General features: G+C 38.4%; 1 protein-coding gene across 8 annotated transcripts in view; it reads left to right on the top strand.

Moving 5' to 3' along the window:
* The window catches only part of AHI1 (Abelson helper integration site 1), a 231,387-nt gene extending 211,077 nt beyond the window's left edge, over positions 1-20,310 (top strand). For 6 of the 8 annotated variants that reach the window (XM_058307518.2, XM_004468527.5, XM_004468526.5 and 3 more), the window contains one exon: positions 19,473-20,310. In XM_058307518.2, coding sequence (XP_058163501.1) covers positions 19,473-19,475 — 3 coding nt within the window. In that variant the 3' untranslated portion in view covers positions 19,476-20,310. The remainder of the gene's footprint in view (positions 1-19,472) is intronic. The other 2 variants (XR_002798591.3, XR_009188071.2) reach the window with 2 other exon arrangements.
* Positions 20,311-27,613: the final 7,303 nt, after the last annotated feature.

The raw sequence follows: 27,613 nt of genomic DNA, 5'->3' as shown, positions 1-27,613 counted from the left end.
GGAAAGGGCTTTCCAGAGGAGTTGATTCTAGACTTGCAATTTTGAGTCAAGGGAAGGCCTGACTGAACAAGAGGGTGGATGGAGAAGATCCCTCGCGGCACATTAAGGGTCTGCGTGTTATCCTAAAGGTAATGGGAAGCCATCTCAGAATTTAAAGCAGGGATGAGGGAAACAGACTTTGGCCCAGTGGTTAGGGCGTCCGTCTACCATATGGGAGGTCCGCGGTTCAAACCCCAGGCCTCCTTGACCCGCGTGTAGCTGGCCATGCGCAGCACTGATGCGCGCAAGGAGTGCCCTGCCACACAGGGGTGTCCCCCGCGTGGGGGAGCCCCACGTGCAAGGAGTGCGCCCGTGAGGAAAGCTGCCCAGCGTGAAAAGAAAGAGCAGCCTGCCCAGGAATGGCGCCGCCCACACTTCCCGTGCCGCTGACGACAACAGAAGCGGACAAAGAAACAAGACGCAGCAAATAGACACCAAGAACAGACAACCGGGGGAGGGGGGAAATTAAATAAATAAATAAATCTTTAAAAAAAAAAAAAGGAAGAAAATCAGAGGCTGAGACACCAGCAAAATATTTAAAAAATAAATAAATAAATAAAGCAGGGATGAGTGACCACATTGGTTGTTTCTAGAGCTCATTCTGGAAGCTCTGATGAGAAGAGACTGGAAAAGCAGTACTGGCAGAATATGACCAGTAAGGTGCTATTACAGTAATCCAAGCCAGAAATAGTAAGGAGCTAGGATTTGGTGGCTAAATCCACATGAAGTTGAAGGGGAATGCCAGATTTCTGATATGAGAATGTAGGAAGCTCAGCTTGGGACATGGGAAGGTTGTAGAGGCCAGGTGCAGAGGTCTGTGGGGCTCAGGAGAGTTTGGCTGAAAACTCAGATATTCCAGGCAGTTTTGGTCAAAATTGATGGGTCCAAGTTTTTTCAAAGCAAGCAAAGAAACAAAAACGCTGTGTTGAAACTAGCTTTACTGCCCACTCCCAATTGCCAAGTCATTGTGTTGAGAACTTGGGATCTGGGTCAGGTGTTGTATTAGTCAGCCAAAAGGTGAGCTGATGCAAAGTACCAAAAATCTGTTGGCTTTTATAAAGGATATTAATTTGGGGTAAAAGTTTAGAGTTACAAGGCTCTAAAGAGTCCAACTCAAAGTTACTTCCTCTCCAAACTTTCACCACGTGTTGAAGCAAGATGGCGGCAATGTCTGTGAGGGTTTAGCCTTCCTCTTCCTCTTAAGTCTCTGTGGGCCCAGCTTCTTCCAATCTCATCTGTAGGCTGGAGGGCTCGTTTCTTTCCTGGGTCAGCTGCTCTGGTCTGGACTGTCAGGCTCATCTTTCTTCCAGGGCTTCTGCCGTGTCTACAGAAATGTCTCTCTTTCTCTGTGTTCTTCTCTGTGTATCTACTTTCATGTAAGAGTGTTTTTTCAGCCTACCAAGGACCCTGCATACCTCATGGTCATAGAAATATCTGGGTGAGTTGTTTGCATGGTCTGTTTCTCTTTTATAATGCTACTTAAGAGTTGTTTTCTTCTCAGTAGATCTCCATGAAGTCATTGGAGGCATTTAAAATCATTCCAGTAATCGTTCCTTTCGTACTGAAGTCTCTTTGCATCTAAAGTTTAACAGCACTGAGAAGTTGTGAGGCTCTAGGAAGCAGGACCTTGAGATTCTGGTTCTCTCACCCATCTGCCTTGCTCTGCTCTTCTCCCTCTCTTCACTCCTCCTCTCCCACATCAAGAGTATCCATGAAGAGGAAACAAAATCACAAGACAGCTGTCTGAGAGGTGTGCATGGAGAGGAGGGAAGGAAGGGAAAGGAGGGCTAATGGTGTAAAGCCCTAGGGGCTTTCTTGATTAAATATAAAATTAAATGAAACAGCTCACAAAAACACCCCATCTTCCCCACCCCACCCCACCCCCCGTGTCCATGAGCAACTCCCCATACGGCGAGACCAAGGAGTGAGTGAGAGAAGGTGTTTAGAAGTGAAGCATCAGTCTTAATTAAATCAGGGTTAAAGCTTGGTAATGTGGATCCACTACTAATTTAGGATTCATAAAAACACAGGCTAAGCTATCTTGGCATCACAAAAAAGGAATTGGGGATGCCAAAGCAATCGCTGAGAAGGAAAGGTGGGAGGATCAAGATTGAACCCACTTAGGGGGACACAGCCTCCATGATGCATAAACAAGGCTCTACACAAATCATTTACAGCCATTCACTAAAGCATATTTGGCAAGACCTGTACTTGGCAATCTTTTGTTGCTCATTTGTTAGGGTCGCAACAAAAAATTAAGTCACATTGACCTAACAGTGATATATAAATCAGGCTGACTTCTCTCCCCTTAACCTCTGGAGTAGGTTCAAATGGAGAAGATTTTCTGGTAGCCCTGTTATAATGAGTTGTGTTGAAAAATTCAGTAGTTTTACAAACTTCTTTTGTATGTATATTATGGTCAGATGCTGGTCTTGCCATGGGCAAAGAAATAGAAATAGTACCTAGTCCATGTAAAGAATAAAGTAGGTTTTCTTTAGTTTAATTGCTGATTGATTGGAATTTATTTTCTAAGCCTAGAAAGAAACTGAAAAAATCTGTTTTGATCACAGCTTTCTGAGTTAGGTGTTGATGGTTTTCTTTGTTATTCTCTTGAGTGAGAGCAGGTAGCCTATTCTGCCATCTGAATTAATATTTCCACTTGAAATTTTGCATGTTTATGTACTTTTCTCCCAAACACATTTTAACTGAGTCAGGTCTCCTTCCCTGGTAGAGAAAAATCAAGGTGTCACTTGTTCTCTTGTTGTTCTTTGAAATTAGATCTTGTGAACACCCACCTTTCCCTATTGTCATCTAGTTCTTTAATTCTTTTTTTATTATATGCTTGATTTAAAGCTGTTACACAGGAATAATTTTGGTCCAGAACAGCACACTATCCTCTTGAAATCTTTCAGATGAGAGAAGTAATCACTGTTTAATGGCATTCAGTGTCCAGTCTTGCTGAAGAATAATCTCAAAGACATCCGATTGTGCAAAAGGAAATCTAAAAAAGCCTAAAGAAGTCCCAGCAGAGACCCGAATGGGAAAGGAATAGTGACTCATGTTATGACTGACAGCAAGGAATGAGTTTTTCCTTTTCTTTTTACTTCATTTTGGTTTTCTGTTTTCTGCTTGTTTTTTTTTTTTTTGTTCTGTTATTTGCTTTGTTTTTAATAATTAGGCAGATATGGTATATCTCTTCCTTTTGTGCTTAATTCATAACTTTAACATGGTAACAGTATATATTTTCTATGTGCATTGTAAATGGTTCCTCTCCATAACATTCAATTATCTCTGGAAAAAAACATTTGCAGTCTGTTTCATAGCAAATTGGGTTGATTTCTAAAATAATGTAAAATACTATGTCACACTATTTTCCTGAATTACTCTTTCATTGGAAACTAATGTTTCCAATTCTAGAGGAAGCCAGTAACATTCAGTATACTTGGGCACCACCAGAAGTGCTTTTTAATTTCTTTCTCTCACAAAGGTGCTGTTAATAAAACAGATCTAGTGAACGAGACTTGTAAAAGGTCTGAAAAACTTTCAGATTCAAAATCTTGCATGTAACTCAGTGATATCGTGAAAATAAGCATCTTGTAAAGATTAACAAGAGAAGATGCAGTGTTGAAAGAGAAATTCGGAGCTTAAGTCATATACCATGTAGTATTTCTAGATTCAGTTAGGCCAGCCCACAACTGCCTTTTCTAATCGCACCCCAGAAAACAAACTTCATTTATAAAGACTTCTCAGGCTATCTGGACAATGTGTCTTTGGTTTAGACCCAGAGGCACGAGCACATTGCCCTGACAGGACTCTTCTCTCCTCCCCGGGAAGCTAAGGGTTTTAGCATGTGAATATCGGCCATGTCCCCTTCTCTCTTCTTTGACTTACTACTTGTCTTTTTTCTTCTTCTTTCACAGCACTCAGTCATTAAGTACAAGTCCCAGGATTTCAGACTGGGCTTGGAGTCTCTGCCAGAGTTATCAGCTTTTTCTCCTGGATAATTTACCGTAATAAATAGTTGGGGTTGGTTTTTCTTAATGACATTATCTCCATTTCCCTTTGTTATCAGAGATCATCACACTGTAAGTTAAATTCCAGATAAAGAATTTTTTTTAAAGTTTAGCTAGTTTAAACTCGGGAGAATATTTTAATGGTTAGACTTTGAGGATGTTTATTACAAAGTTGTAAGAAATCATATTAAGTAAAACTTGCACTAAACTTCAGAAGACCTATTTTGCCGTTTATTTTTGTTTGAGTAACATTTTGAAATGACATTAGCTGAAAACAAGTGGATGATGTAGTAAAAATAAAGTTATGAAACGCCTACTTTGAGGAATTAAGGTAAAAAAGGTAATACCCGAACATTATCATGGTATTTCTTACTCTAAATGCCTAATGTGTTTGAGCCATTCATTTTGAGGCATTTGTTTTAAAAGATCTCTGGGAAGTTTTTTTAATTTTTATTTGGTACTTGGCTCTGTCACTTAATACATAAATAGAAAATTCCTCCTTTACCGTAAAAATATTTACATCAAAAACCTTTTCAAAATCTTAATTTTCATCATTTTCACTCTCTCTTAGACCTAATATTAGGTCAAATTTCATATTCACGTTACCCCACTAGCTAATAACACAGACATAACAGCCTCGAGCAGCTTAAGCATCTCTTCACCCACCTCCCTGCCTGTACACATGGCCACATGCTTATACATGTGTGCGCATACGAGTCCTGCTGAATTTACCTCAGGAAGGTCTTTGTTCAAGTTAAGCCTGCTACACATTTGGACCTTTGGAAGAACAAAACTTCTGATTCACAGTCTAATTTACAGGAGTTGCCTCATTTCATAAGACAGTATTGAATTCTTTTTTTTTTTAAGATTTATTTTTTACTTATTTCTCTCCCCTTCTCCTCTCCCCATTGTCTGCTCTCTGTGTCCATTCACTGTGTATTCTTCTGTGTCCACTTGCTTTCTTGTCAGGAATCTCTGTCTCTTTTTGTTGCGTCATCTTGCTGTGTTAGCTCTCCGTGTTGGCGCCACTCCTGGGCAGGCTGTGTTTTTCAGGCAGGGTGGCTCTCCTTGTGGGGCACACTCCTTGCACGTGGGGCACCCGTACATGGGGGATACCCCTGCATGGCAGGGCACTCCTTGCACACAGCAGCACTGCATGTGGGCCAGCTCACCTCACGGGCCAGGAGGCCCTGGGTACCAGACCCTGGACCTCATGTATGGTAGGCAGATACTCTGTCAGTTGAGCCACGTCTGCTTCCCAGTATTGAATTCTAGGATGAAAGAGATTTTAGATGGAATTTGAGTTACAGACTCATGAACGACAAGATACCTGAGAACCTTTCTGTGTCACCCTCAGTGCTGGAGTTGAGAAAGGGAGGGGAATAGCTTGTGCCCGATTCGGACGGCACGTCAGTGTCGGCCCCTGGCTCTGACCTAAGTCTCCTCATCCGCAGAGCACTGTTTCTATACCTCCGTTGCATGCTGACGTGCTCCTGGGTGAGGTGCCTTTTGGTTGTAAGTTTAAAGACCTTCCTTCCCAAGAGATAATCAGCTGATAATTTCATCCTCCTAACTGGCCCTGTGCAGCTTCAGGCCATGCTCACTGGCATCGTCACCTGTGATTCTCACACTGTCCCTGGAAAGATGCAGACAGTGTTCTGATCCTTCTTTTATAGATGGTGAGATGAGGCCAGAAAGCCTGGGCCTTGTCTCAGTCAGCGAGGGCGTGAGGAGTAGGCCTGCCCAGAACCAGCTACTCTGGGGCTCCCCACACCATCCCTCTGCCTGCCCTTCAGGGCGGCAGACACCCCAGCTCTCCAGCTTGTTTGTATTTTGTCTCAAGTGGATTTTCAGTACCGAGCTCTGACATTTTACTTCATTGTGGATACTACAGTCACTGATCTTAAGGAGCTTTGACTCAACAACAAATCACACATAGAAAAATAGGAACAATGGGACAGACCTGTTTCAACAACAACAGAAAAAATGAACACATTTAATACCATATGGAACCAGTGCTTTCAGGGTCTTTGAACTTGTTTTGTTATAGTTTTAGAACCTTGTATCTTACATGAATGGACGAATGTCTTTTGCACTCTGACAACATTGAATGTCTCTTTTCAGAGATCCGGGCTCTCCAGATTTACGTTTACCAAAGCCTCACAGCCATCCCACTTCTTTAGGCTGCCAGGGAGCTCCGCTTCTCCTTTTGAACATGGGGCTCTAAAGAAGCTTCTGAAATTAAAGACATGTTCGTGAGAAGTTCAGATATCTAATGCCCAGTTCATCTAAAGCCTTCGGGCTTTCCCTAGACTCGTAATTTCTTAGAAACAAGGATGAATTAAGATACTTTTCTCATGACTGGAAAGCTGTGGGTGAGGTGAATGGGAAAACACTAGCCCCGTGTGCAAAATGAAGTCACTCAAGGCTTTATTTCTTTAATTTGCCTAAATGAGTCAGCTGTAGCCAAGTAAATGATCAGGGGCCCATTTTTTTTGCTTTGTTTTGCAGCCCTGCCTTTCAGTTTGCAAAATTTTCTTATTAATTGGTGAGCCATCTAGGGCTGCCTCTTACCAATTTCCACTTGAATTTCTTGTCTTGTTCTTTCTTTCCTTTTTTTTTTTTTTTTTTTTTTTTTTTTGAGAAATATCAGTCACTTCTGTGCTCACAATTTATACACATTTTAGTAAAGGCATGCTCTTTTAAGGTACCAAAAAGAAATATCTACAGGTTAATTTAACAAAGATATTCCTGAAAGTTTTAAAATGTCACCTTTCTGTACCTCATGCCACCATGATGTTCTTCATTTATTATCTGCTGTCCATGTCAAAGTTTGTAATGAAGCTCATATAGATATGTCTATTCCTAAATAAGGGCTACTAGTGTTCCTTAGGCACTAAGAGATTCTATCTTGAGATTTTTTTTTTCTAATTTATTCCCTCCCCCTCGTTGTTTGCACTCCCTGTCTGCTCTCTGTGTCCATTTGCTGTCTGCTTGTCTTCTCTTTAGGAGGCACAGGGAACCAAACCTGGGACCTCCCATGTGGGAGAGAGGTGCTCAGTCACCTGAGCCACCTCAGCTCCCTGCTTTGTTTTGTCTGTCATTGTCTTTCGTCTTTGTGTCTCCTTGTTGCATCATTGTTGTTTTTTAACTTGGAATTATTGCATTAACAGCTCTGGTCAGAAGTTAATTCAGGTGGTCAGTAATATTAAATGTTTTTTATTCATAAACATTCAAATGCAAATTGAATTAATGAGTGGCATCTCCTCTTCATATAGTGCAGCTGTAAGAGTCAGTTTCATGCATCCTATCACTGTCCGGCTATATGTATTTTATAATCTATTCCAGACTCCTTCGTTCCTTCTTCTCTTCATGAGGAAATTGTACATCTTCCTTTGCTTCTCCATTTCCCAGCCTTTCCCCCACCCCCACCCCCAATTTCTCAACTCAAAACCATCTTTATCTCATGTGTGACTTCACCATGTGCTCAGCACTGAATGAGGTGCACTGAGAGATGCCAAAGATTTGCTCCAAGTTAATGTGAGAAAATAGAAATAGGAAGCATTTTATAGGCAGCAAATTATATACTGAGGTGCAAAGGGGTACTGCAAACCATAATCATAGTAATAGAGCAGGTTCAGAAGGTCCCAGGAGTATGAGTAGCTATAGAAAGCTGCAAGGGGGACATAGGGCTTAAATTGAACTTTGACAAGTGGGGGGGTGGGGGTGGGGGATTTGGATGATGGAAGGAGATGTCATTTAGACTGAAAGAATGTGCAAAGGCAAAGGGAGGGTTAGCCAGGAAGAAGGGAGAGGGAGGAGATGACTAACAGGTGTGGGGTTGGGGATTCGCTATGGGACAAAGGCCAGGGTAGAGACTGTGGCTCTAGGAGAATGCAGAGTGAGAGCCTTGGGGGCAGCAGGTGGTGGGAATGCCATCATGGGTTCTGCTCAGCATTTTACATGAGCCTGAGCCAGCATCCTTTGTCTTCATCAAGGCTTTGGTCTGGCCCTTGACCTTGATGTTGCTGCTATGAAGAGAGGCTCTCAGAGCAGCCTTTAAAAGTGAGTGATGGTGGTTTGTTTGGGAGCAAGAGTTCAGTTGGAAAAGTTCTTATTGTCTGCTCACCACTGGGCACTGGGCACTGTGCTCCATACCCAGGATGCAGTGATAAGGGAGACACGGTGTGTGCCTGCTAGGGGTGCCCAGCATGGCAGAGTCCTTCAGTAAATACACATTGGCTGACCACCTACCACGTTCCAGACCAAATACTAGGAACCGCAGTGAACAGTATTTCACTGTGGCAAAAATCCTTGCCACATGGAGCTAGCATTTGGTTTACTTACATGTAAAATAAGATGTTCACATCAGATGCATGCTATGCTATAGAGAAAGGGCAAGGATTGAGAAGGCGAGGGACAAATGCGAAGGCTGCAATTTTAAATATGGTTCCAGGGGAGCCCTCACTAAGAAAAAGACTGAAAGGACCTGGAATTGGGGTCACATGCACATGGGAGGGCACACACGAAGGGCCTGAGGTGGGAGTGTGCCTGGTACATTCACAGAACAGGAAGAACGTTAGCGTTTCTGGAGAGCAGGAAGCAAGTGAGAGACAGTAGGAGATGAGACCAGAAAAAAGTAACAGGGTCCCATTGTGTGTGTGTGTGTGTGTGTGTGTGTGTATTTTTAATGCCTTTGTGAATTATAATTGATACACAATAAACTGCACACATTTAAAGTATACAGTATAAATTTTGACAGAGGTATACACCCATGAAACCATCACCACAATCCAAATAATTAACGTATCCATTTCCCCAAAAGATTTCTTGTCCCCATTCAGAATTTCTCCTTCCTACTCTTTCCCTACCCCTGACTGATTTGCTTTGCTTTCACTTTCTAGAATTTTTGTGTCATACAGTTGAATAATTAATGTATTCTCCTTTTGTTTGTCTTCTTTCAGTCAGCATAATTACTTTGAAATTTATCCATGTCAGAATGTACCAGTAGTTCATTCCTTCATAATGCTGAGTAGTAGCCCATTGTCTGAATATACCACAATTTGTTTATTCATTACCTGTTGATTGACACTTGGATTGTTTCCAGTTTGGGGCTATTACAAATAAAGACAATATCAACATTTGGGTACCATTCTTTGTATCAGCATGTGCTTCATTTCTCCTAGGCCAATACCTAGAAGTAGAATGCCTGTGTCATAGAGTAGGTACATGTTCAACTTCTTAGGGAACTACCAGACTTTTCCAGATATGTTTTCCATGTGATGACTCCATTTTACATTCCTACCAGCAGTGTATGAGTGTTTGACTAACTCTGTAACTTTGCCAATACTTAGTATGGCCAGTCATTTTAATTTTGACGTTTCTAATAGGTATAGGTATATCTCATGGTGGTTTGAATTTGCATATTTCTAATAACTAATGAGGTTTAGCATCCGTATATCTTCTTAAGTGAAGTGTCTGTTCAAAATCGTTTGCCCATTTTTCTAGGTGGTTTGTTTTCTTATAAAGTTTTAAGGGTTCTTTATGTATTCTAAATATGTTTTTTACCAGATTTATGATTCATGTTTTGCCCTTTCATTCTCTCAGCAGTGCTTTCAGAGCAGAAGTTTGTTTCGTTATGTTTTTGTTTGTTTGTGTTTATCTCGATGAAATCCAGTTTATCAGTTTTTGTCTTTTATGGATCATAACTTTACTCTCTGGAAATGTTTGCCAATCCAAGATCATAAAGGTTTTCTTAAAAAAGTTGTATAGTTCTAGATTCTGTGTTTAAGTCCATGGTCCATTTTGAGCTAATTTGTGAATATTTTACAAGGTATGAGTCAGAGTTCATTTTTTTACATGTGAATATTTAGTTGTTCCAGCACCATGTATTGAAAAAACAATGCTGTGTCCACTAAGTGACCTTTAGCACTTTCATTGGCAGTTGGTTGTCTCTACATGTGTGGGTCTGTTTCTGGGCTCTATTCTGGTCCACTGCTCTGTTTACCTTTACAGCAGTACCATACTGTGGATTACTGTAATTGTATAAGTCTTGAAATCAGGTAGTATTAATCTTTCAACTTTGTCCTTTTTCAAAGTTAGACAGTTCAAGGTCTGTTGCATTTCCATATGAATTTTTGAATCCTGTCAATTTCTACAACAAAACCTGATGGAATTTCATTTGGGATTTCACTGAATTCATAGATCAATTTGGGAAGATTTGACATTTTATCAGTATTCAGCATCTCATTTGTTAACCTGGTTTATCTCTCCATTTATATAGATCTTCTTTAATTTCTCTGGGCAGCGTTTTTATTTTTTAGTGTATAGGTCTTATACATATTTGGTTGATTTATTCATATTTCATATGTAAATGGTATTATTACCTTCAATTTCTAATTATTTGTTGCCAGCTTATAGAAATTCGACTTACTGTGTTTTGATTGTATATCATGCGACCTTATCAATCTCACTTTTTAGCTTTAATAGCTTTTTTCTAAATTCTACCAGATATTCTACATAGGTGTTCCTGTAGGTAAAAAAGTTTTATTTTTTCCTTTCTAACCTGGATACCTTTTATTTATTTTTCTTGCCTTTCTACCTAGTACCTCCAGTACAGTGTCAAATAGAAATGGTTAGAGTAGACATCCTCCTATAATCTTATGGGGAAAGCATTCAGTTTTTCACCATTAAGCATGAGGTTATCATAGTTTGTGGATTTTTTTAATACCCCTATGGGTTAAGGAAGTTTCCTTCCATTATTAGTTTGCTGAGCATTATTACTAGGAATGGGTGTTGGGTTTAGTGAAATATTAAGCCAACCTTATATTTCTGGGATAAACCCCAGAATGCTGTATTATTGTTTTTTATAAGTTGTTGTGTTTGATTTGCTAAAATTTTGTTTTGAATATTTTGCATTTTGGTCTTGAGGGATATGAGCCTGTAGTTTCTTTTCTTATTATATCTTAGTCTGGTTTCAGTGTCAGGGTAATACTGGCCTTATAGAAGAATTTCCTCCTTTTTGGCTATCTGGAAAAGTTTGTAAATTTGGTATTTTATTCGTTTTGTAATTTCTTTCTCTTTATAGACATTGTTCTCATGCTTCCCTTTAGTTCTTTAGATGTAGTTTTCCATTAGTTCTTTGAATATATTAATACCCAATTTAAAGTCTTTGTTTACTAAACTCCAATGTCTGGGCTTCCTCAGGGACAGTTTGTGTTGATTGCTTTTCCTTCCTGTGCATGGGCCATACTTTCTTGTTTGTTTGCATGTTTTGTAATTTTTTTTTGAAAACAAGGTGTTTTAAATAACATAATATAAAAGTTCCAGGAGTCAGATTCTTTTCCCGTCCTCTCCTCAGCTGCTTGTTTTAGTTGTTATTTTTTATCAGGTGACTTCTGAATGCATTCTGTAAAGTCTGTTCTTTGTCATGGGTAGCTGCTGAAGTCTCTGCTTGTTGGCCAGCTAATTATTAGACAGAGATTTCCTTAAATACCTGGAACCAGTAAGTCTCCCAGTCTTTGCCAAGGGGCTCTGTGTGCATGTTGAGACACACCTTTAACACTCAGTCAGTTGACAACTCTGCCTTAGCCTTCAATTCCTGCACACAGACATACATAAATCTGAGGCCTTCTAGACTTTTTTGGTTAGTCTGTTGTTAATTGAACTAGTATCCACATCCTCAGGCACCACAAAGTTCATTGTAATTGTTTCTAATAAGTGTCTCCCAGGGAAAAGGTGAGCTCCAAGTCAGGTCAAATATATACAGCCTTACGAGTGGGATCTTCCTTGGAACTTCCAGACAGGTCAGATAATGACAGTTCTCTGAGAATGAGGCTTTGAAAACTCCAGTCCAGTTCTGCTTCCTCCAATGGCTGTCAGGCTATTGGTTTTCATGGTAAATGTGGGCTTTTATTTTTCAAGGCTACCATAGAGCTGGACAGTGGGTGATGGAACTGAAGCTTATTAAAACGTTGCAAAGCTTGTTGTTCTAATCAAGATTCAGCCTTTTTTCTTGAAAAACTACGCCCCCCACCCAGTTGCTAGAAGCTTTGACTAATTTCCAGAATTCTACAAGTTGATTTTGACAGTTTTCCCTGTTTTGTCATTGCTTTCATGGATGAGAAAAATTTGAAGACCCCTATGCCGCAATTTTTGCTGACATTACTCTATTTCTTCCTTAAATGTTTAGTAGAACTTACCAGTAAAGCTTCCTGTGCTTAGAGTTTTCTTTTTCAGAAGGATTAACTACAAATTCAATTTCTTTAATAGATAAATAATTCTTCAGGTTATCTATTTCTTGTTGTATAAGCTTTCATCATATGTGTCTTCCAAGGAATTTGCCCATTTCATCTAAGTGTTTGAACTTATTGGCATGAAGTTTATAATATTCCCTCATTATCTTTTTAATATTGAATCTATAATCATGTTATCTCTCTGATTCCCAATGTTGATAATTAATTTCTTCTCTCCTTCCTTCCCAATCAGTCCAGCTAAAGGTTTATCAGTTTTACTTATCTAAGCAAAGAACCAACTTTTGGTTTCATTGATTTCTATACTGATCTTTATTATTTATGTTTACTTTTATTTTAACTTGCTCTCTTTTTTCTAGTTTTTTAAGGTGGAAACTCTGGTCATTGATTTGATATCTTTCTTCTCTCTTAATATAAACATTCAGTACTATAAATTTCCAACTAAGTACTACTTTAGTGGCATTCCACAAATTTTGATATATTGTATTCTCATTTTCACTTGATTCCAAATGCTTTCTAATTTTCCTTTTGATTTCTTCTTTCCTTTGGATGTTTTCTAATAACATGGGTTATTTAGAAATGGGTTATTTATTTTCCAATATTTGGTGATATTTCCAGAGATTTTTTTGTTATTGATGACTAATTTAACTATACGCTGGTCAGAGAACATACTTTGTGTGACCTGAGTCTTTTTTAATTTGTCAAGAATTGGATTTATGACCCAGAATTAAAGTCTGTCTTGGTAAATGTTCTGAGTGCCCTTGAAAATAATGTGTATTAAAGCTATTGTTTGGTGGAGTGTATTTTCATAAATCAATTAAGTCACTTTGATTAATAGTGTTATTTATGTCTTTTAGTTTCTTACCAATTTCCTACTAGTTCTTTCAGTTATTAGGAGTGGGATGTTGAAGTCTTGAACTAATATTGTGGATTTCTTTTTCTTTTTGTAGCTCTTTTAGTTTTTATGTCATGTATTTTGAAGTTCTCTGTTAGGTGTATAAATGCTTACAGGTGTTAGGTCCTCTAGGTGGATTCACATCTTTACTGTTGTTGAATGACTTTCTCTATTGCTGCCAATATGCTTTGCTCTGTAACTACTTTTATATTAATAAAGCCACCCCAGCTTTCTTTTAGAGGTATTAGAATGGTATATATTTTTCCATACTTTAACTTTTAACCTATTTGTGTCTTTTTATAGAAAGTGTGTTTCTTGTAGGCAGCACACAGGTGGGGTCTTGCTTCTTTATTCCATCTAACAATCTCTGCCTTTAATGGGGGGATTAGGCAAACACTTATGTTTAATGCATTTGTTAATAGGATTTAAGTCTATCATGTTGCTTTTTGTTTTCTATTTGTCCCATCTCGTCTTTCTTTTTTTCCTTCTTTATGCTTTCTTTTAGATTAAGTAATTTTTTAATCTATTTCATCTCCTTTGTTAGCTTATTATTTATAATTCATTGTTTTGTTATTTTAGTGATTTCTTTAGGGTTCATAATACATATCCTTAACTTATCAGAGTCAGTTTAAGAATTTTTCAGTTGTACACTTCCATTTCTTGCCTCCCAGTCTTCATGCTACCATGGTCATACATTTTCCTTTTACACATAGTATAAACCCCTCACTCACTACATTATTGTTTTTACTAAAACAATCAGTTTTTAAAGAGATTGAAATAATGAAAAAATCTTATATATCTACCCATTTTGTTCCTGCTTCCAGTGTCTTTGTTCCTTTGAGTAGATCCATATTTCCATCTGTTCCCATTTTCCTTCTGCCTGTAGGACTTCTTTTAGCATTTCTTGTAATGTTGGCTGACTGAATGAAGATGAGTTCTTTTAGCTTTTGCATCTCTGAAGAAGTCGTTACTTTCATTGGGTATACAATTTTCGGTTGAAAGTTTTTTCTTTTGGTACTTTAAAGATGTTGTTCCACTGTTTTCTTGCTTGCACTGAGAAATGCTGTCTCTGGCGGGTGTCACTAACTCTTCCTGTTGACTTCAACACACAACTTTCTCATGGTTTTCTTCTTAGTTGGATCAGGGTAGATCCTTGGCCCATTTGCTCATCCCTTAAGTGTACGAGGTCTTCACGGCTTAGCTCTTTGCCCATGTCAGGAAGACGGGAGAGAGAGGTCCACAGCCAAGAGCCAATGAGAAAGCTACTGCAGCATCTCAACCGAGGCTTTGATGGAGGCAGTGGGAATGGAATTGAAAGGTGGATAAATGGGAAAATACGAGCGAGAATATCAGGGTGAGAGAACGTTGGTTGCTTAAAATAATGAAGAGATAAATTTAGTTCCTTCTCAATGACCATGATAAAGGACAAGAATAAATTAACTCCCATCTGCCTCACAAATATATTTGATACCTGGGAAAACCCAGGAAGTATTTACCGTGTGAAATTAGAAGAATATACTAGTACATGTATGTATAATGACAGTGAACAAGGTAAAGAGAAGAAACTTTTGACATCCTGAACTTTGGGATGGGGAATGTGAGTTTGTCAAATGATTCAGTGCTAACCATATATTTTATATTGGTAACAGTAAAATTATAATGATAACAGTATTTTTTATATTTTAAAACAGACATTTTGTGTAATGGTGTATGGTAGTACAAATTATGTTGAGAGAAAGAAAACACAGAAACAATGAAAGGAGGGGAAATTGAGTAATGGAAGACCATGTCTCCTTCTTAGGGTGCCCAGGTATCCTGGTTTAAGTCTTTTGTAGACCCCAGAAAATTATGTTCTTAAGCTAATCCATTCCTGTGCATGTAAGCCTATGTAATGTGGGACCTTTTGGTTAGATTCAGTTAGGGGACCTTTCAATTAGATCGCCTTAAGGCCTTTGACTCAGGTACGACTCGGGTTGGGTCTTGGGCTCTTGCTGGAGTCCTGTATGTAAGTTGAGAACTGAAAGCAGAAACACACAGAGAAAGACAGCTGCCATTTTACCCTGCACTGTGAGAGAGGACTCTAGGATTGCCTACAGCTGCAGAAAGACAGAGAAACCTTGAGAAGAGAGAGACCAGAGGTTGGAATCAGAACATCTAATGAGACAAGGCCTGGGAAGAAAGAAGCCATATGCCTGATTGCACACAGCCAAGCTTGGGGAGAAGGTAAGCCTGGAGGAAAAAGCAGAGTTAAGCTACCATTTTGCTTTGCCATGTGGCAGGAGTCCAGAATCTACAGAAGCCAATATTTGATGAGCCAGCATGCTTTGATGATACCTTGATGATGCCTTGATTTGGACATTTTCACAGCCTCAGAACTGTTAAGATTTTACGCTAATAAATTCCCCTTGTAAAAGCCAACCCATTTCTGGTGTTTTTGCATTGGCAGCCTTTAGCAAACTAAAACATCAGGAAAGGGAAGTGGACTTGGCCCAATGGATAAGGTATCCACCTACCTGCGGTTCAACCCCCCCGGGCCTGCTTGACCCGTGTGGAGCTGGCCCATGCGTAGTGCTGATGCACGCAAGGAGTGCTCTGCCACACAGGGGTGCCCCCGCATAGGGGAGTGCCACACGCAAGGAGTTTGCCCCATAAGTAAAGCCACCCAGCGCAAAAGAAAGTGCAGCCTGCCCAAGAACGGCGCCGCACACACAGAGAGCTGATACAACAAGATGGCACAACAAAAGGAAACACAGGTTCCTGGTGCCACTGATAAGGATAGAAGTGGTCACAGAGAGCAGACAATGGTGGGGGGGAGGGGAAGGGGAGAGAAATAAATAAAAATAAATAAATCTGTAAAACACTAGGAAAGGTGGGAGACACTAAAACAGAGCTTGAAAATGATGCAACAATGTCAAAAGTGATAAGGGGAATTCAGTAAAAATGTATAAATAAGTAAAATAAAGTTAGATGACCAAGAGGAGAAGGAAAAGATAAAAATTAACAAATGTGAAAGAACAAATAAATTAAGTATAAAGGAACAGAATGATGAGTAAAGAATAGGTTTAACTTGAACAAAAAAACCACTGATAATTCAGAAGCTTAATCTGCCTGAAATCCACCCTTTCAGCCTTACCTCGAGACACCACATGCCCTAGCTTCCAAGTCATAACTCATTGTCTTTGGAAGGTGGGGAAATAAGGTGAACTAGGGAAGCAGGCCAAGGGGAGCATCAGAAATGGAGACGGGCAGCCTGACAGAGGCACCCCACTTCCCAGCTCTGCTATTGAGTACTGTGGTAGTGTGAGGTTTTAGAGACCCCAGAAAATCATGTTCTTAGAGCTGATCCATTCTTTTGAGTATAAACCTATTGGACGTAGAACCTTTTTGATCAGATTACTTCAGTAAATTTTAAAATCAGCAATAAGCTATGAATGTTGCAAAATGGATGCCAAACCAATACCTTAACATATAAAAAGCTTTAAGAAATCAAAAAAGAAAAGAGATATCCCTCATACTCTGAGGTAATAGGACAAAATGGGTCCATCCTTTGTGAAGGATAATCTTATAATATGTGTTTTTTTAAGAGTTTTCAAAATATTCGTGTACTTTAACCTGGCAGTTCTACTTCACAGAATCTATTATACGAAAATATTCAAGCATACATGTAAAGATTCAGTTAAAGGACTGCTCCTTTAAGCAAAAATGGGGGAAAAATACTAAATTTCTAGGAATAGAGAATTAAGTTATGAAACATTTATATTATAGAGGGTTGTATGGCTATTATTCATTTTATTATACAAATATTTTTAGAGACTTGGTAAGATGTTTATAATAGATTAAGTGAAAATACTGTAATATATAAATAAAATACAATATACTTCAAAGATATCAGTAGTTATCTCTGAGTAGTGGGATTGTGGGAACTTTTTTTCTCTCACTTTACTCTGTATATTTTTTTATTTTTCTATTCAATATATATTGATATTCATTACCTGACTTCTAAAGTGAATGCAATTTTAATAATGTTTGAATACCGCCCCTTATACTTCAAAGAGAGGCAGGTCTCAGAGTAACAACCAGAAAGCGCCCGAGCTTGCCCCCCTCGATCTGCGCCGCGTTTAGCGTCGCTTCGCCTGCACATTGCTTGCCCGATCAGCTCCGATTAGAGAGCAAGCACTTGCAGGTTGGGATTCAAAGAGGTGCGCGTTTTTTCGCCCCAGTTTGCCTGATATGTGGCTACATGGTAAACCTACAAGAAATATTATCGAATTGGATTTCTCATAGGGTCAGGCCCAGTACTTTTATAAATCTCATTTTGCACACATAATGTATGTACAAACACTAACCTAGTTCCTTAGCATTTTCATAATCTTGCTTCACGGGTTTTCCTTTCTGTTTTCATCGCATGTACCTTTCAAAAGGCCCTCACTTCTATTTCTTTCCCGAGAGAGGCCTGGGCATGGAGTGATTCCGGCCCTTGGTCAAGACTTGCTCTGTCCTCGCGCAGGAGGCAGCTCGCCCTTGGTGTTGGGCCAGCTCCGCCCTGCCCCGCTTCTCCTGTCCCTTTCTGGCTTTCCTTGGGCAGGCTGTGCCCTCATTGCTTCCTCTGCTTGGTCTGAACCCTCCCCCTAAAGACGCCGCCTGCGGCCCGCTGAGCTGCGTCTAGTCCAGCTGCTCCAGGGCCTCAGCTCCTGCGTTCGCCTCTCGGCGCAGTCCTCACCGCCTGTACGGGGTCCTGACTGCGCCTGAGGGTCCATCTCCCGCGTTTCCAGCTGCTCTTTCTCCCCTTCTCCCCCTGTTCTGTTTTTCTTCTTCTTCATCCTGTCATTTCGTCTCCCTTTGTTCCTCCGCTGAGATCCTTTTACCATCCTCACTAGCTTTGGCAGAGGTTTCAAGGGCCTCTCTGGGTCTTGTACCAGCCTCCATCCGAGCCTTTACTGCTTCTTTCCCGTTTTTATCAGACCCTAAGTTGGGGCACTTGGGACCTACTGCCCCTGTATATAACCCCTAGAGACACTGTGCCTTCTCACACTGTATCTGTACTGTTTTATGCTCTTCATTTGCTCTCCTGAACTTCACTTGAAACGTATTTTATGTCTTCACCATACAAAACCAGCCTCTCTGTGGTATTGTATCGAATGCATGAAAAATCAGGAAACTTGGGCTTTCTCATGTGTAAGTGCTTTTGTATGAAAAACAGTGCAACCATGTATTTAAGATAGGGTCTGTCCCTAAAAGCACAGGTGTCCCCTAACCTCCCCCTGCCACCAGGAAGGCCCTCGGGCAATGGCAGCCCTGCCTGTTCTGGCCAGAACTCTCCAGCCATCACTTGGCTCAGGAGGGGTCATAGAGGGGACTTCCGCCTTACAGATTGCCCTCTTTCTTAGGCTGCAGTTCGGTTTTTAAGGGCAACCAGGTGTTACGCCCTCTCTGTTTAGAGGAAAGATGAACATGTTTGTGTAAGTCTAGCTACTCATCACTGGCATACATTAAAAATGTCAGGTTCCACCCCAGTGGTTTAGCAGTAGTGCACATACTCCGTGGTCTCTAAGGAAGTATCTTTTTTCATCTTCATATTGGTTCTTGATTTTTCATTAATGGTATAATATGTTTCCTCTAACATCTGCGTCTAGATGCATAGCTGGTTAACCATCACAGTCTTGGTCAGTCCAAAATGTAACAAACCATTTTTTAGTTTAATTTGAAAAATATAATCTTTGAATGTAATATTAAAAAAATGAATAAAGACAAAACAAAAAAGAAAAAAAAATATGATAAAAAGAAAAATATAATCATTAACCCAATTGTGAAAGCAGACCCAGCTATAGACTGAATGAGGAACTCTTACCTCATAAAAAAGGCCCACATGCCTTCAGGTCAGTAACCCTGAAGCATCATCCATGATAATATCCCAATGAATGAAGAAGATTACGAAACGATTGCCTGCTCTCTCGGTCTCTGGAAATCATCCAGGGTAACTGGAGTCTTTAGTTTTCCGTATTCAGGAAGTATATTTCTTTTTTGCTTATAATAACTTGTCCCTACTGGAATAGGCCTCAGAAAAACTACTGATGAACCTCAGGAAGATTCACAGTGTGTTGGAGAGGCAAACTTTTACTAGGAGGTGGGTCACTGGCACCATGGTCTGACCCGGTCACTTGTTACATGGGTGGCACAGAAGGTTCCAGGGCCTGTGTCTTACTGGGGCCTGCTGAGGTTTGCTGCAGCTAAGACAGTGCTCATTGACCACGTTTTGTCTGCTTTTCTCCCTAGTGACAGGCTGAAGAGAAGGAAGGCAGAGAACCACACGCACAGAAATGAAATGACAAATTCAGCCTAATGGAATTTCTCTTCAGAGTTCAGAAATTCCAGATACTGAGGAAGAAAGAAAGGATCTACTACTTCTTCCTCATGAAAGATTCCAGAGAAAGCAGAAGCTAGGTGTGGATGAAAAAAAATAAATGCAGCCTTCAACTTTGTTATAAACCATTGTGGTGGTTGTTGGTCAAAGTATTGGTTCTTATATTTATTAGTGATTGTGTCAGAATTACATTACCACTGTTGGAAATCCATCCAATAAAGATTTAAAAACATAATTGTTACTCAGCAAACTTGGAGAAAAAGTATTTGAATTGTAAAAAGTCTGTTAAGCAACCATTTAATATTATTGCATCTGTAATGTGGTTATTTGTACGGTGTTTTGCTCAGAATATGAAGCTCTCAGCTTTTGAAATTTAACTTTATTTAAAAGATAAGCAGCTTCAGAATTCCGTGTATGCAAAATGGTCCCAGTCAGAAAGACATCTTTAAAAGGGAACAATTTGCTTTTTAGCATTAAATTGTTTTATTTGTTTTGAATGAATTGTTTGTGTAACTTGATGTACCTAAGCTACAATTGATTTTTGGCTGGACTGGCAACAGTATTCCAAATTTCTTTACTTTCAAAAATAGGATTTCATAGTTTAAACATATAGGTGATTTGTAGACTTACATTGTTTAATATTTATTTTAGTCTTAATATTTGGTTTTAAGTTATTTCATGGCATTATTTATTTCTTTAGGTGCAGGATAATGGTGTCATTACTATGTGAATATATCTTTTGAAGTGTGATGTAGTAACAGGGAAATTCATTTTTTTGGTTTTTCTTCTCGACTCTCCTCCTTTCTCTACTATGTGACTGTAAGTCTTTTGATAAAATATATCACATAACCCAGAAGATCAAAACTTACATAAATTTAGAAAACCTCATTTGCCAAATTAGTTGATTCCATTAAAATAAGAAGTGAGAAGAGCAGGTCCGGGCACTGAGGTGGAAAGTTGATCCAGATGTATACCCGATGTACAGCGTCTTCTAGTAAAAATATATTTGGCTCTTATCCCTGCGCATGTTTAGAGGCATGAAAATTGGTAACACACCTCTGCACTGTAGAACTTGAAAAAATAAAAGGCATTTTGAAAGTGATAGGTGGCCCTGGGGACTGCTGAGGCTCCTGGCACGGGGGCGGACCTGGTGGCACCCAACTCTCCTGTTCTAGATGCCGACTGCACCTGCTCCAGGTGCAGCTGGCCCCACCAGGCTGAGGCGCCCTTGCACTCGCTAGTTCTGTCTTGGGTACGCGCTTATTAATTGAAAATAAAAATACACGTCTCTCTGCAGTTTCAGCTCATAGTGTAGTGACCCGTGTTAATTCTCTGATTTGGGTTTTAGTCACAAGGAATTTCAAGAGGTGGCAAAAGGACTTTAAATGGTGAGCAATAAGTAAGATAATGTCAGGGAGCCAGGCATCTGCCAAGATCTGGATGTCCTAGGAAAAAGAAAGGTGGTTTTTACATTGCAGCACCTGAAGACAGGAATAGCATTTGAGGTAAGCACCAAGAGAAGTTGGTGCCCTTCAAAGCTCAGGCCTTTTCTCCCTTGTTCTGCTAACCAATTTAAGACTCAGGTTATAGTCACGAAATAGGATAAGGGAATGTTGATCTCATGCTCAGTGAGCTCAGGTGGGGTGGGGGATATCATACTAAGGCCCTCCCAGAAACAGATGCAGTTATGCTCAGGCAGAGGAATCAAGCCCAGAAGGCCATTGGAAGATTTGGGAGACCATATGTTTTCCTAATAACACATTGCTTTACTTTGTTTTATGTTCACTCTAAATTACTGAACCTTCTCTCATTTTATTATAGTCTCTTTTCTTCAGTCAAATTATACTTTGGCACTATCTTATTCTAGTTCTAAATATTTTCAAACCATTCTTAGATATTCTGTTTCCAGTTGTTGATCCAACTCTTATCTTGAAGATTAAGGTGTATTCAGTATCAAATGAATGTAAGCTCATATTTAAAATACACATTTTCAATGGCATTAATTTTTTTTTAACAGCTAACACTGGGTACTTTTGAAATCATGCTCCAGGTTTCTTTCTATAAAAGTGAACACTTTGGGAGCTGATGTAGCTCAAGTGGTTGAGCACCTCCTTCCCATATACAAGATCCCAGCTTCAATTCCTATTATCTTCTAAAAATAAAATAAATAAGCCAAAAAAGCCAACTCTCATTGGGGATCAGATGCAGCTCAGTGTTGAGCGCCTACTTCCCATGTACATGGTCCTGGGTTCAATCCCTGGTATCTCCTAAAAAAAAAAATGAACACAATTTTAATTTTGAGTTATAAAAAAGTTTTATTGAAGAAAGCCACTTTCTCTTCAGGAAGTTCAGCAAGACTATATCTGGGAAATAACTTCCCATTTTATAGCTTTAAATGACGTGTTGTGGCATTAGTCCTATATTTAACTCAAAAAATATTTCTTATTAGCAAAATTTTAGGTTTACAGAAAAGCCATGCAGAAAATACAGAGTTCCCATATATCCCCCTTCTCTCACACACACAATTGTCCCTATTAACACTGCATTAGTTTGGTAACTGTTACAACTGATGAAACAATGTTATTAAAATTGTTTTATTAACTAGAGTCTATAGTTTACATTACAGATAACTGTTAATGTATAGTCCTGTGGTGTTTTTTTAATTTTTATTCTAGTAGCATACATAAAACCTAGAATTCCCCCTTTTAACCACATTCAAATACACTGATATTAATTACATTCACAATGTTACACTGCCATCACAACTATCCATTCATATCTTTTCCATCTCCCAAACAGAAATCTGTATTAATTGAGCATTAACTCCCCATTCCCTCCCCACACTTCTGCCTGTAGTAATTTGTATTCCAGTTTCTGACTATGAATTTGCTTATTCTAATTATTTCATACTCAGTGAGATCCTACAATATTTGCCCTTTTCTGTCTGGTTTATTTCATTCACATGGTATCTTCAGGGTTCATCTATGTTGTTACATGTTCCTTTTTACAGTTTAATAGTATTCCATTTTATGTTTATATCACATTTATCCATTCGTTGGTTGATGGACATATGAGTTGCTCCCATCTTTTGGCAAATGTGAATAGTACTGCTGTAAACATCAGTGTATAAATATCTGGACAAGTCTCTGCTTTCAGTTCTGTTGGATATATACCTAGTAGTGGAATTGCTGGTTCATCTGATAATTCTATACTTAACTTTCTGAGAAACTGACAAACTGTTTTCCACGGCAGTTGTACCATTTTACATTCCCACCAACAATGAACAAGTGTTCTTATTTCTGCACATCCTCTCTAGCACTTATTTTACTTTTTTTAAATAGTAGCCATTCTAGTAAGTGTGGTTTTGGTTTTGATTTGCATTTCCCTAATGGCTAATGACATTGAGCATCTTTTCATGTGATTTTTGTCAATTTGTATGTCTTTGGAGAGAGATCTATTCAAGTCTTTTGCCCATTTGTAAATTGGGTTCTTTGTCTTTTTTGTTGTTAAGTTGCAGAATTTCTTTAGACATTGTGGATATTAAACCCTTACCGGATATGTGGTTTCCAAATATTTTCTCCCATCTTGTAGGCTGTCTTTTTCCTTTCATAATGAAGTCCTTTGATGCACAAATTTTTTAAATTTTGATGAAGTCCCTTTACTTTTCCTTTTGATGCTCATGCTTTTAATGTAAAGTCTAAGAAACCATGGCCCAACACAATGTCCTGAAGATGCTTTCCTATGTTTTCTTTTAGTTTTATAGTTTTGAGTCTCATATTTAGTTCTTTGACCCATTTTGAGCTTGAGTTAACTTTTATATGTTGTGTAAGCAGGGGTCCAACTTTATTCTTTTGAATATAGATATCCAGTTTTCCCAACATCATTTGTTGAAGAGACTACTTTTCCCAATTGAGTGGACGTGGCACCCTTGTCAAAAATCAATCGGCCATGGACATGAGGGTTTATTTCTTAACTCTCAATTAGATTCCATTGGTCTATATGTCTGTTCTTGTGCCAGTAACATATGGTTTTGACTTCTGTCAGTTTGTAATAAGTTTGATAAGTTTTAAAAATCAGGACATGTGAGTCTATTAACGTTCTTCTCTTTCAAGGTGGTTTTGGCTATTTGATGCTCCTTATTCTTCCAAACAAATTTGATGATTGACTTTCCTATTTCTTCAATGAAGGCTGTTGGAATTTTGATAGTGATTGCATTGAATCTATACCTCACTTTGGGTAGACTTGACATCTTAACAATATTTAATTTTCCAATCCATGAACATGGACTACCATTCCATTTATTTAGGTCTTTCTTCTTTGATGTATTTTAGCAATGTTTTGTAGTTTGCTGTATACAAGTTCCTTTACATCTTTGGCTAAATTTATTCCTACGTATTTGAATCTTTTAGTTGCTATTGTAAGTGAAAATTTTTCTAGATCTCCTCTTCAGATTGTTAATTACCAGTGTATAGAAACACCACTGATTTTTGTATGTTGATCTGGTACTCCGCCATGTTGCTGAATTCACTTATTGGTTCTTTTAGCATTGTTGTGGATATTTCAGGATTTTCTATCTATAGGATCATGGTATCTGCAAATAAGGAAAGTTATACTTCTTCCATTCCAGTTTGGATGCCTGTTATGCTTTTTTCCTTGTCCAATTACTCTGGTTAGTATTGAATAACAGTAGTGTCAGTAGGCATACATGTCTTGTTTCTGATCTTGGAAAGTTTTCAGTCTTTTTCCATTGAATATAATGGGAGCTGTGTGTTTTTAATATATGCCCTTTATCATGTTGACAAAGTTTACTTTTATTCCTAGTTTTCTACGTGTTTTTATTGAAAAGATATCTTTTCTCCATCAATTGTGATGATCATGGTTGTGGGTTGTTTTTTTTTAAATCATCATTCTCTTGCATTCCTGGGATAAATCCCACTTGCTCATCATATATATTTCTTTTAATATGCTGTTGGATTCTGTTTGCCAGTATTTTTTTGGAGGTTTCTGCATCTATATTCATAGGGGATATTGGTCTGTAATTTTCCTTTCTTGTGGTATCGTTATCTGGCTTTGATATTAGGGATATGTTGACCTCATAGAATGAGTTAGGGAGCTTTCCCTTCTCTTCAATTTTTTGCAAGAGTTTGAGCAGCAGTGGTGTTAATTCTTCTTAGAATGCTTGATAAAATTCACCAGCAAAGTCTTCTTATCCTGGGCTTTTATTTTTGGAGGTTTTGGATGACTGGTTTGATCTCTTTACTGTTCTTGGTCTGTTGATACCTTCTATTCCTTCTTGTGTTAGTGCAGGTAGTTTGTATGTTTCTAGGAATTTTTCCATTTCATCTAGTTTATCTAAGTTGTTGGCAAACAGTTATTTACAGTATCCTCTTATATTTTTATTTCTGTGGGGTCAGTAATATCACCCTTTTATTTCTGGTTTTCATTGTATATATCCTCTCTCTTTTTTTGTCAGTTTAGCCAAAGGCTCATCGATTTTGTTAGTTTTATTCAAAGAACCAACTTTTGGTTGTGTTGATTCTCTCTCTTGTTTTTTGTTTTCTATTTCATTTATCTCCACTATAATCTTTGTTATTTCCTTCCTTCTGCTCATTTTGGGTATAGTTTGTTCTTCTTTTTCTAGTTCTCCCAGGGAAGTTAGATCCTTGATTTGAAGTCCTTCTTTTTTAATATAAGCATTTACAGTTATAAATTTCCCTCTCAGCACTGCCATTGTTATATCCTATAAGTTTTGGTGTGTTGTATTGTCCTTTGCATTTGCCTCAAGATACTTCCTAAGAGTGTGTTGTTTAATTTCCACATATTTGTGAATTTTCCCTTTCTCCTTCTGTTACTGCTTTCTGGCTTCATTCCATTATAGTTGGAGAATGTATATTGCATGATTTCAATATTTTTAATTTATTGAGACTTGTTTTGTGACCCAACATGTGATATATCCTGGAGAATGATCCACATGCACTTGAGAAAAGTGTATATTCTGTTTTCATTGAATGCAGTGTTCTACATATGTCCATTAGCTCTAGTTGAGTTAGGGTACCATCCAAGACCTGTACTTTCTAACTGATCTTCTGACCAGATATTCTATCCATTATTGAGAGTGGTGTGTTAAAGTCTTCTATTATTAATGTAAAACCATCCACTTCTCCCTTCAGATATGTCAGTATTTGAGTCATATATTTTGGGGCTCTGCTGTTAAGTGCATATACATTTATAATTGTTACATCTTCCTGTTGAATTGTCCCCTTAATCAGTATTAATACCCATCTTTGTTCCTTCTAACTGTTTCTGACTTAAAATCTATTTTATCTGATATTGGTGTAGCCACTCCGGCTCTCTTTAGGTTACTGCTTGCTTGATATATATTTTCCCATCCTTTAACCATCAATCAACCTTTTTGTATCTTTGACTTTAAGGTGAGTCTCTTGCAGACAGCATATAGTTGGGTCATGATTTTTTATCCATTCTACCAATCTCTGCCTTTTCACTGGAGAGTGTAATCCATTTATATTTTAAGTCGCTACTGATAATACAGATCTTTCTTCTGCCATTTTGCTATTTGCCCTTTGTAAATCTTAAGCCTTTTTTGCCCCTCTCTTCTGTTAAAGCCTACTTTTATGTTCATTTGCCTTCTTGTACTGTACCATTTTGAAGGCCTTCTTATTTCTATCTGTATATATTTTTCATGTTTTCCTTGTGGTTTCAAGGTTAAAATTTAATATCCTAAATATTTAACAATTATATTTGGTTTGATACCCACTAAACTTCAATGGTATGCACATAATACTTTTCCTATACCCCTCTTTTCCCCCACCATTGTTTGTATTCCTTAGCACTTAGATCTTTGTGCATTGTATGTTCATAACATAGATTTATCATTACTTTTTACGCATTTGCATTTTGGCACCTCTAGGAAGAAGTGGAGTTATATACCAAACAATACAGTAATACTGGCATTTATAATTACCCAAATGGTCACCCTTACTGTAGGTCTTTATTTCTTGATGCTGCGTTGAACCAGTATCTGGTGCCCTTTCATTTCAGTCTGAAGGACTTGAGCATCGCTTGTAGGATAGGCCTAATGTTGATGTGCTCCCTCCACTTTTGTTTATCCAAGAGTATCTTAATCTCTCCCTCATTTTTGAAAGAGAGTCCCGCCATATATAAAATTCCTGTCTGGCAGTTGTTCTCCTTCAGCATTTAAAGAATTTTAAACCCACTGCCTTCTTGCCTCCTTGGTTTGTGGATGAGAAATCAGTATTCAATCTAATTGGGATTTCTCTTGCAACTTTCAGAACTCTCTCCTTGTCTTTTGCATTTGATAGTATAATCAATATATGATGGGTATATTTTTCTTCTATTTTTATCCTGTTCGGTGTTCTCTGAGCTTCTTGGATGTGTGTATTCACATCTTTGGCTAGGTTTGGGAAGTTCTCTGTCCTTATTTCTTTGATTATTCCTTCTGCCCCGTTTTCTCTTTTCTCCTCCTTCTGGGATTCCCATAATGTATATATTGGTGTGCTTGATGGTGTCCCATAGCTGTCTTAGGCTACTTCTACTTTTTTTGTTTAAAGCAGTTTTATTGAGATATATTCACATACCATACAATCTATACAAAGTGTACAATCAATGGCTTTTAATATAATCACAATGTTGTGCATTCATCACCACAGAAAATTTTGGAACAATTTCATTACTCCAAAAAAGAAAAACTTCACACCCCTTAGCAGTCACCTTTCAATTCCATCCTTCCACAGCCCTACATAACCACTAATCTAATTCCATCTTTATAAATTGATTTATATTTACATTTTATATAAATGGAGTCATACAATATGTAGTACTTTGTGTCTGATTTCTTTCACTTATCATAATCTGGGGTTTTTTGCCTGATATTAACATCTTGTAACTTTAACATACATTTGTTCAGTTTCAAAGAAAAACAGTCATATATGCAGTATTATCCATATTCATATTTCATATGAGGTTATACTACACTATACAATTCCATACAATATATTTTTTTTTGCTTTCTTGT

The sequence above is a fragment of the Dasypus novemcinctus genome, chromosome 11 (genome assembly GCF_030445035.2).
Source record: "Dasypus novemcinctus isolate mDasNov1 chromosome 11, mDasNov1.1.hap2, whole genome shotgun sequence".
Classification (NCBI taxonomy): domain Eukaryota; kingdom Metazoa; phylum Chordata; class Mammalia; order Cingulata; family Dasypodidae; genus Dasypus; species Dasypus novemcinctus.
This window is presented reverse-complemented; position numbering and strand designations above follow the sequence as displayed.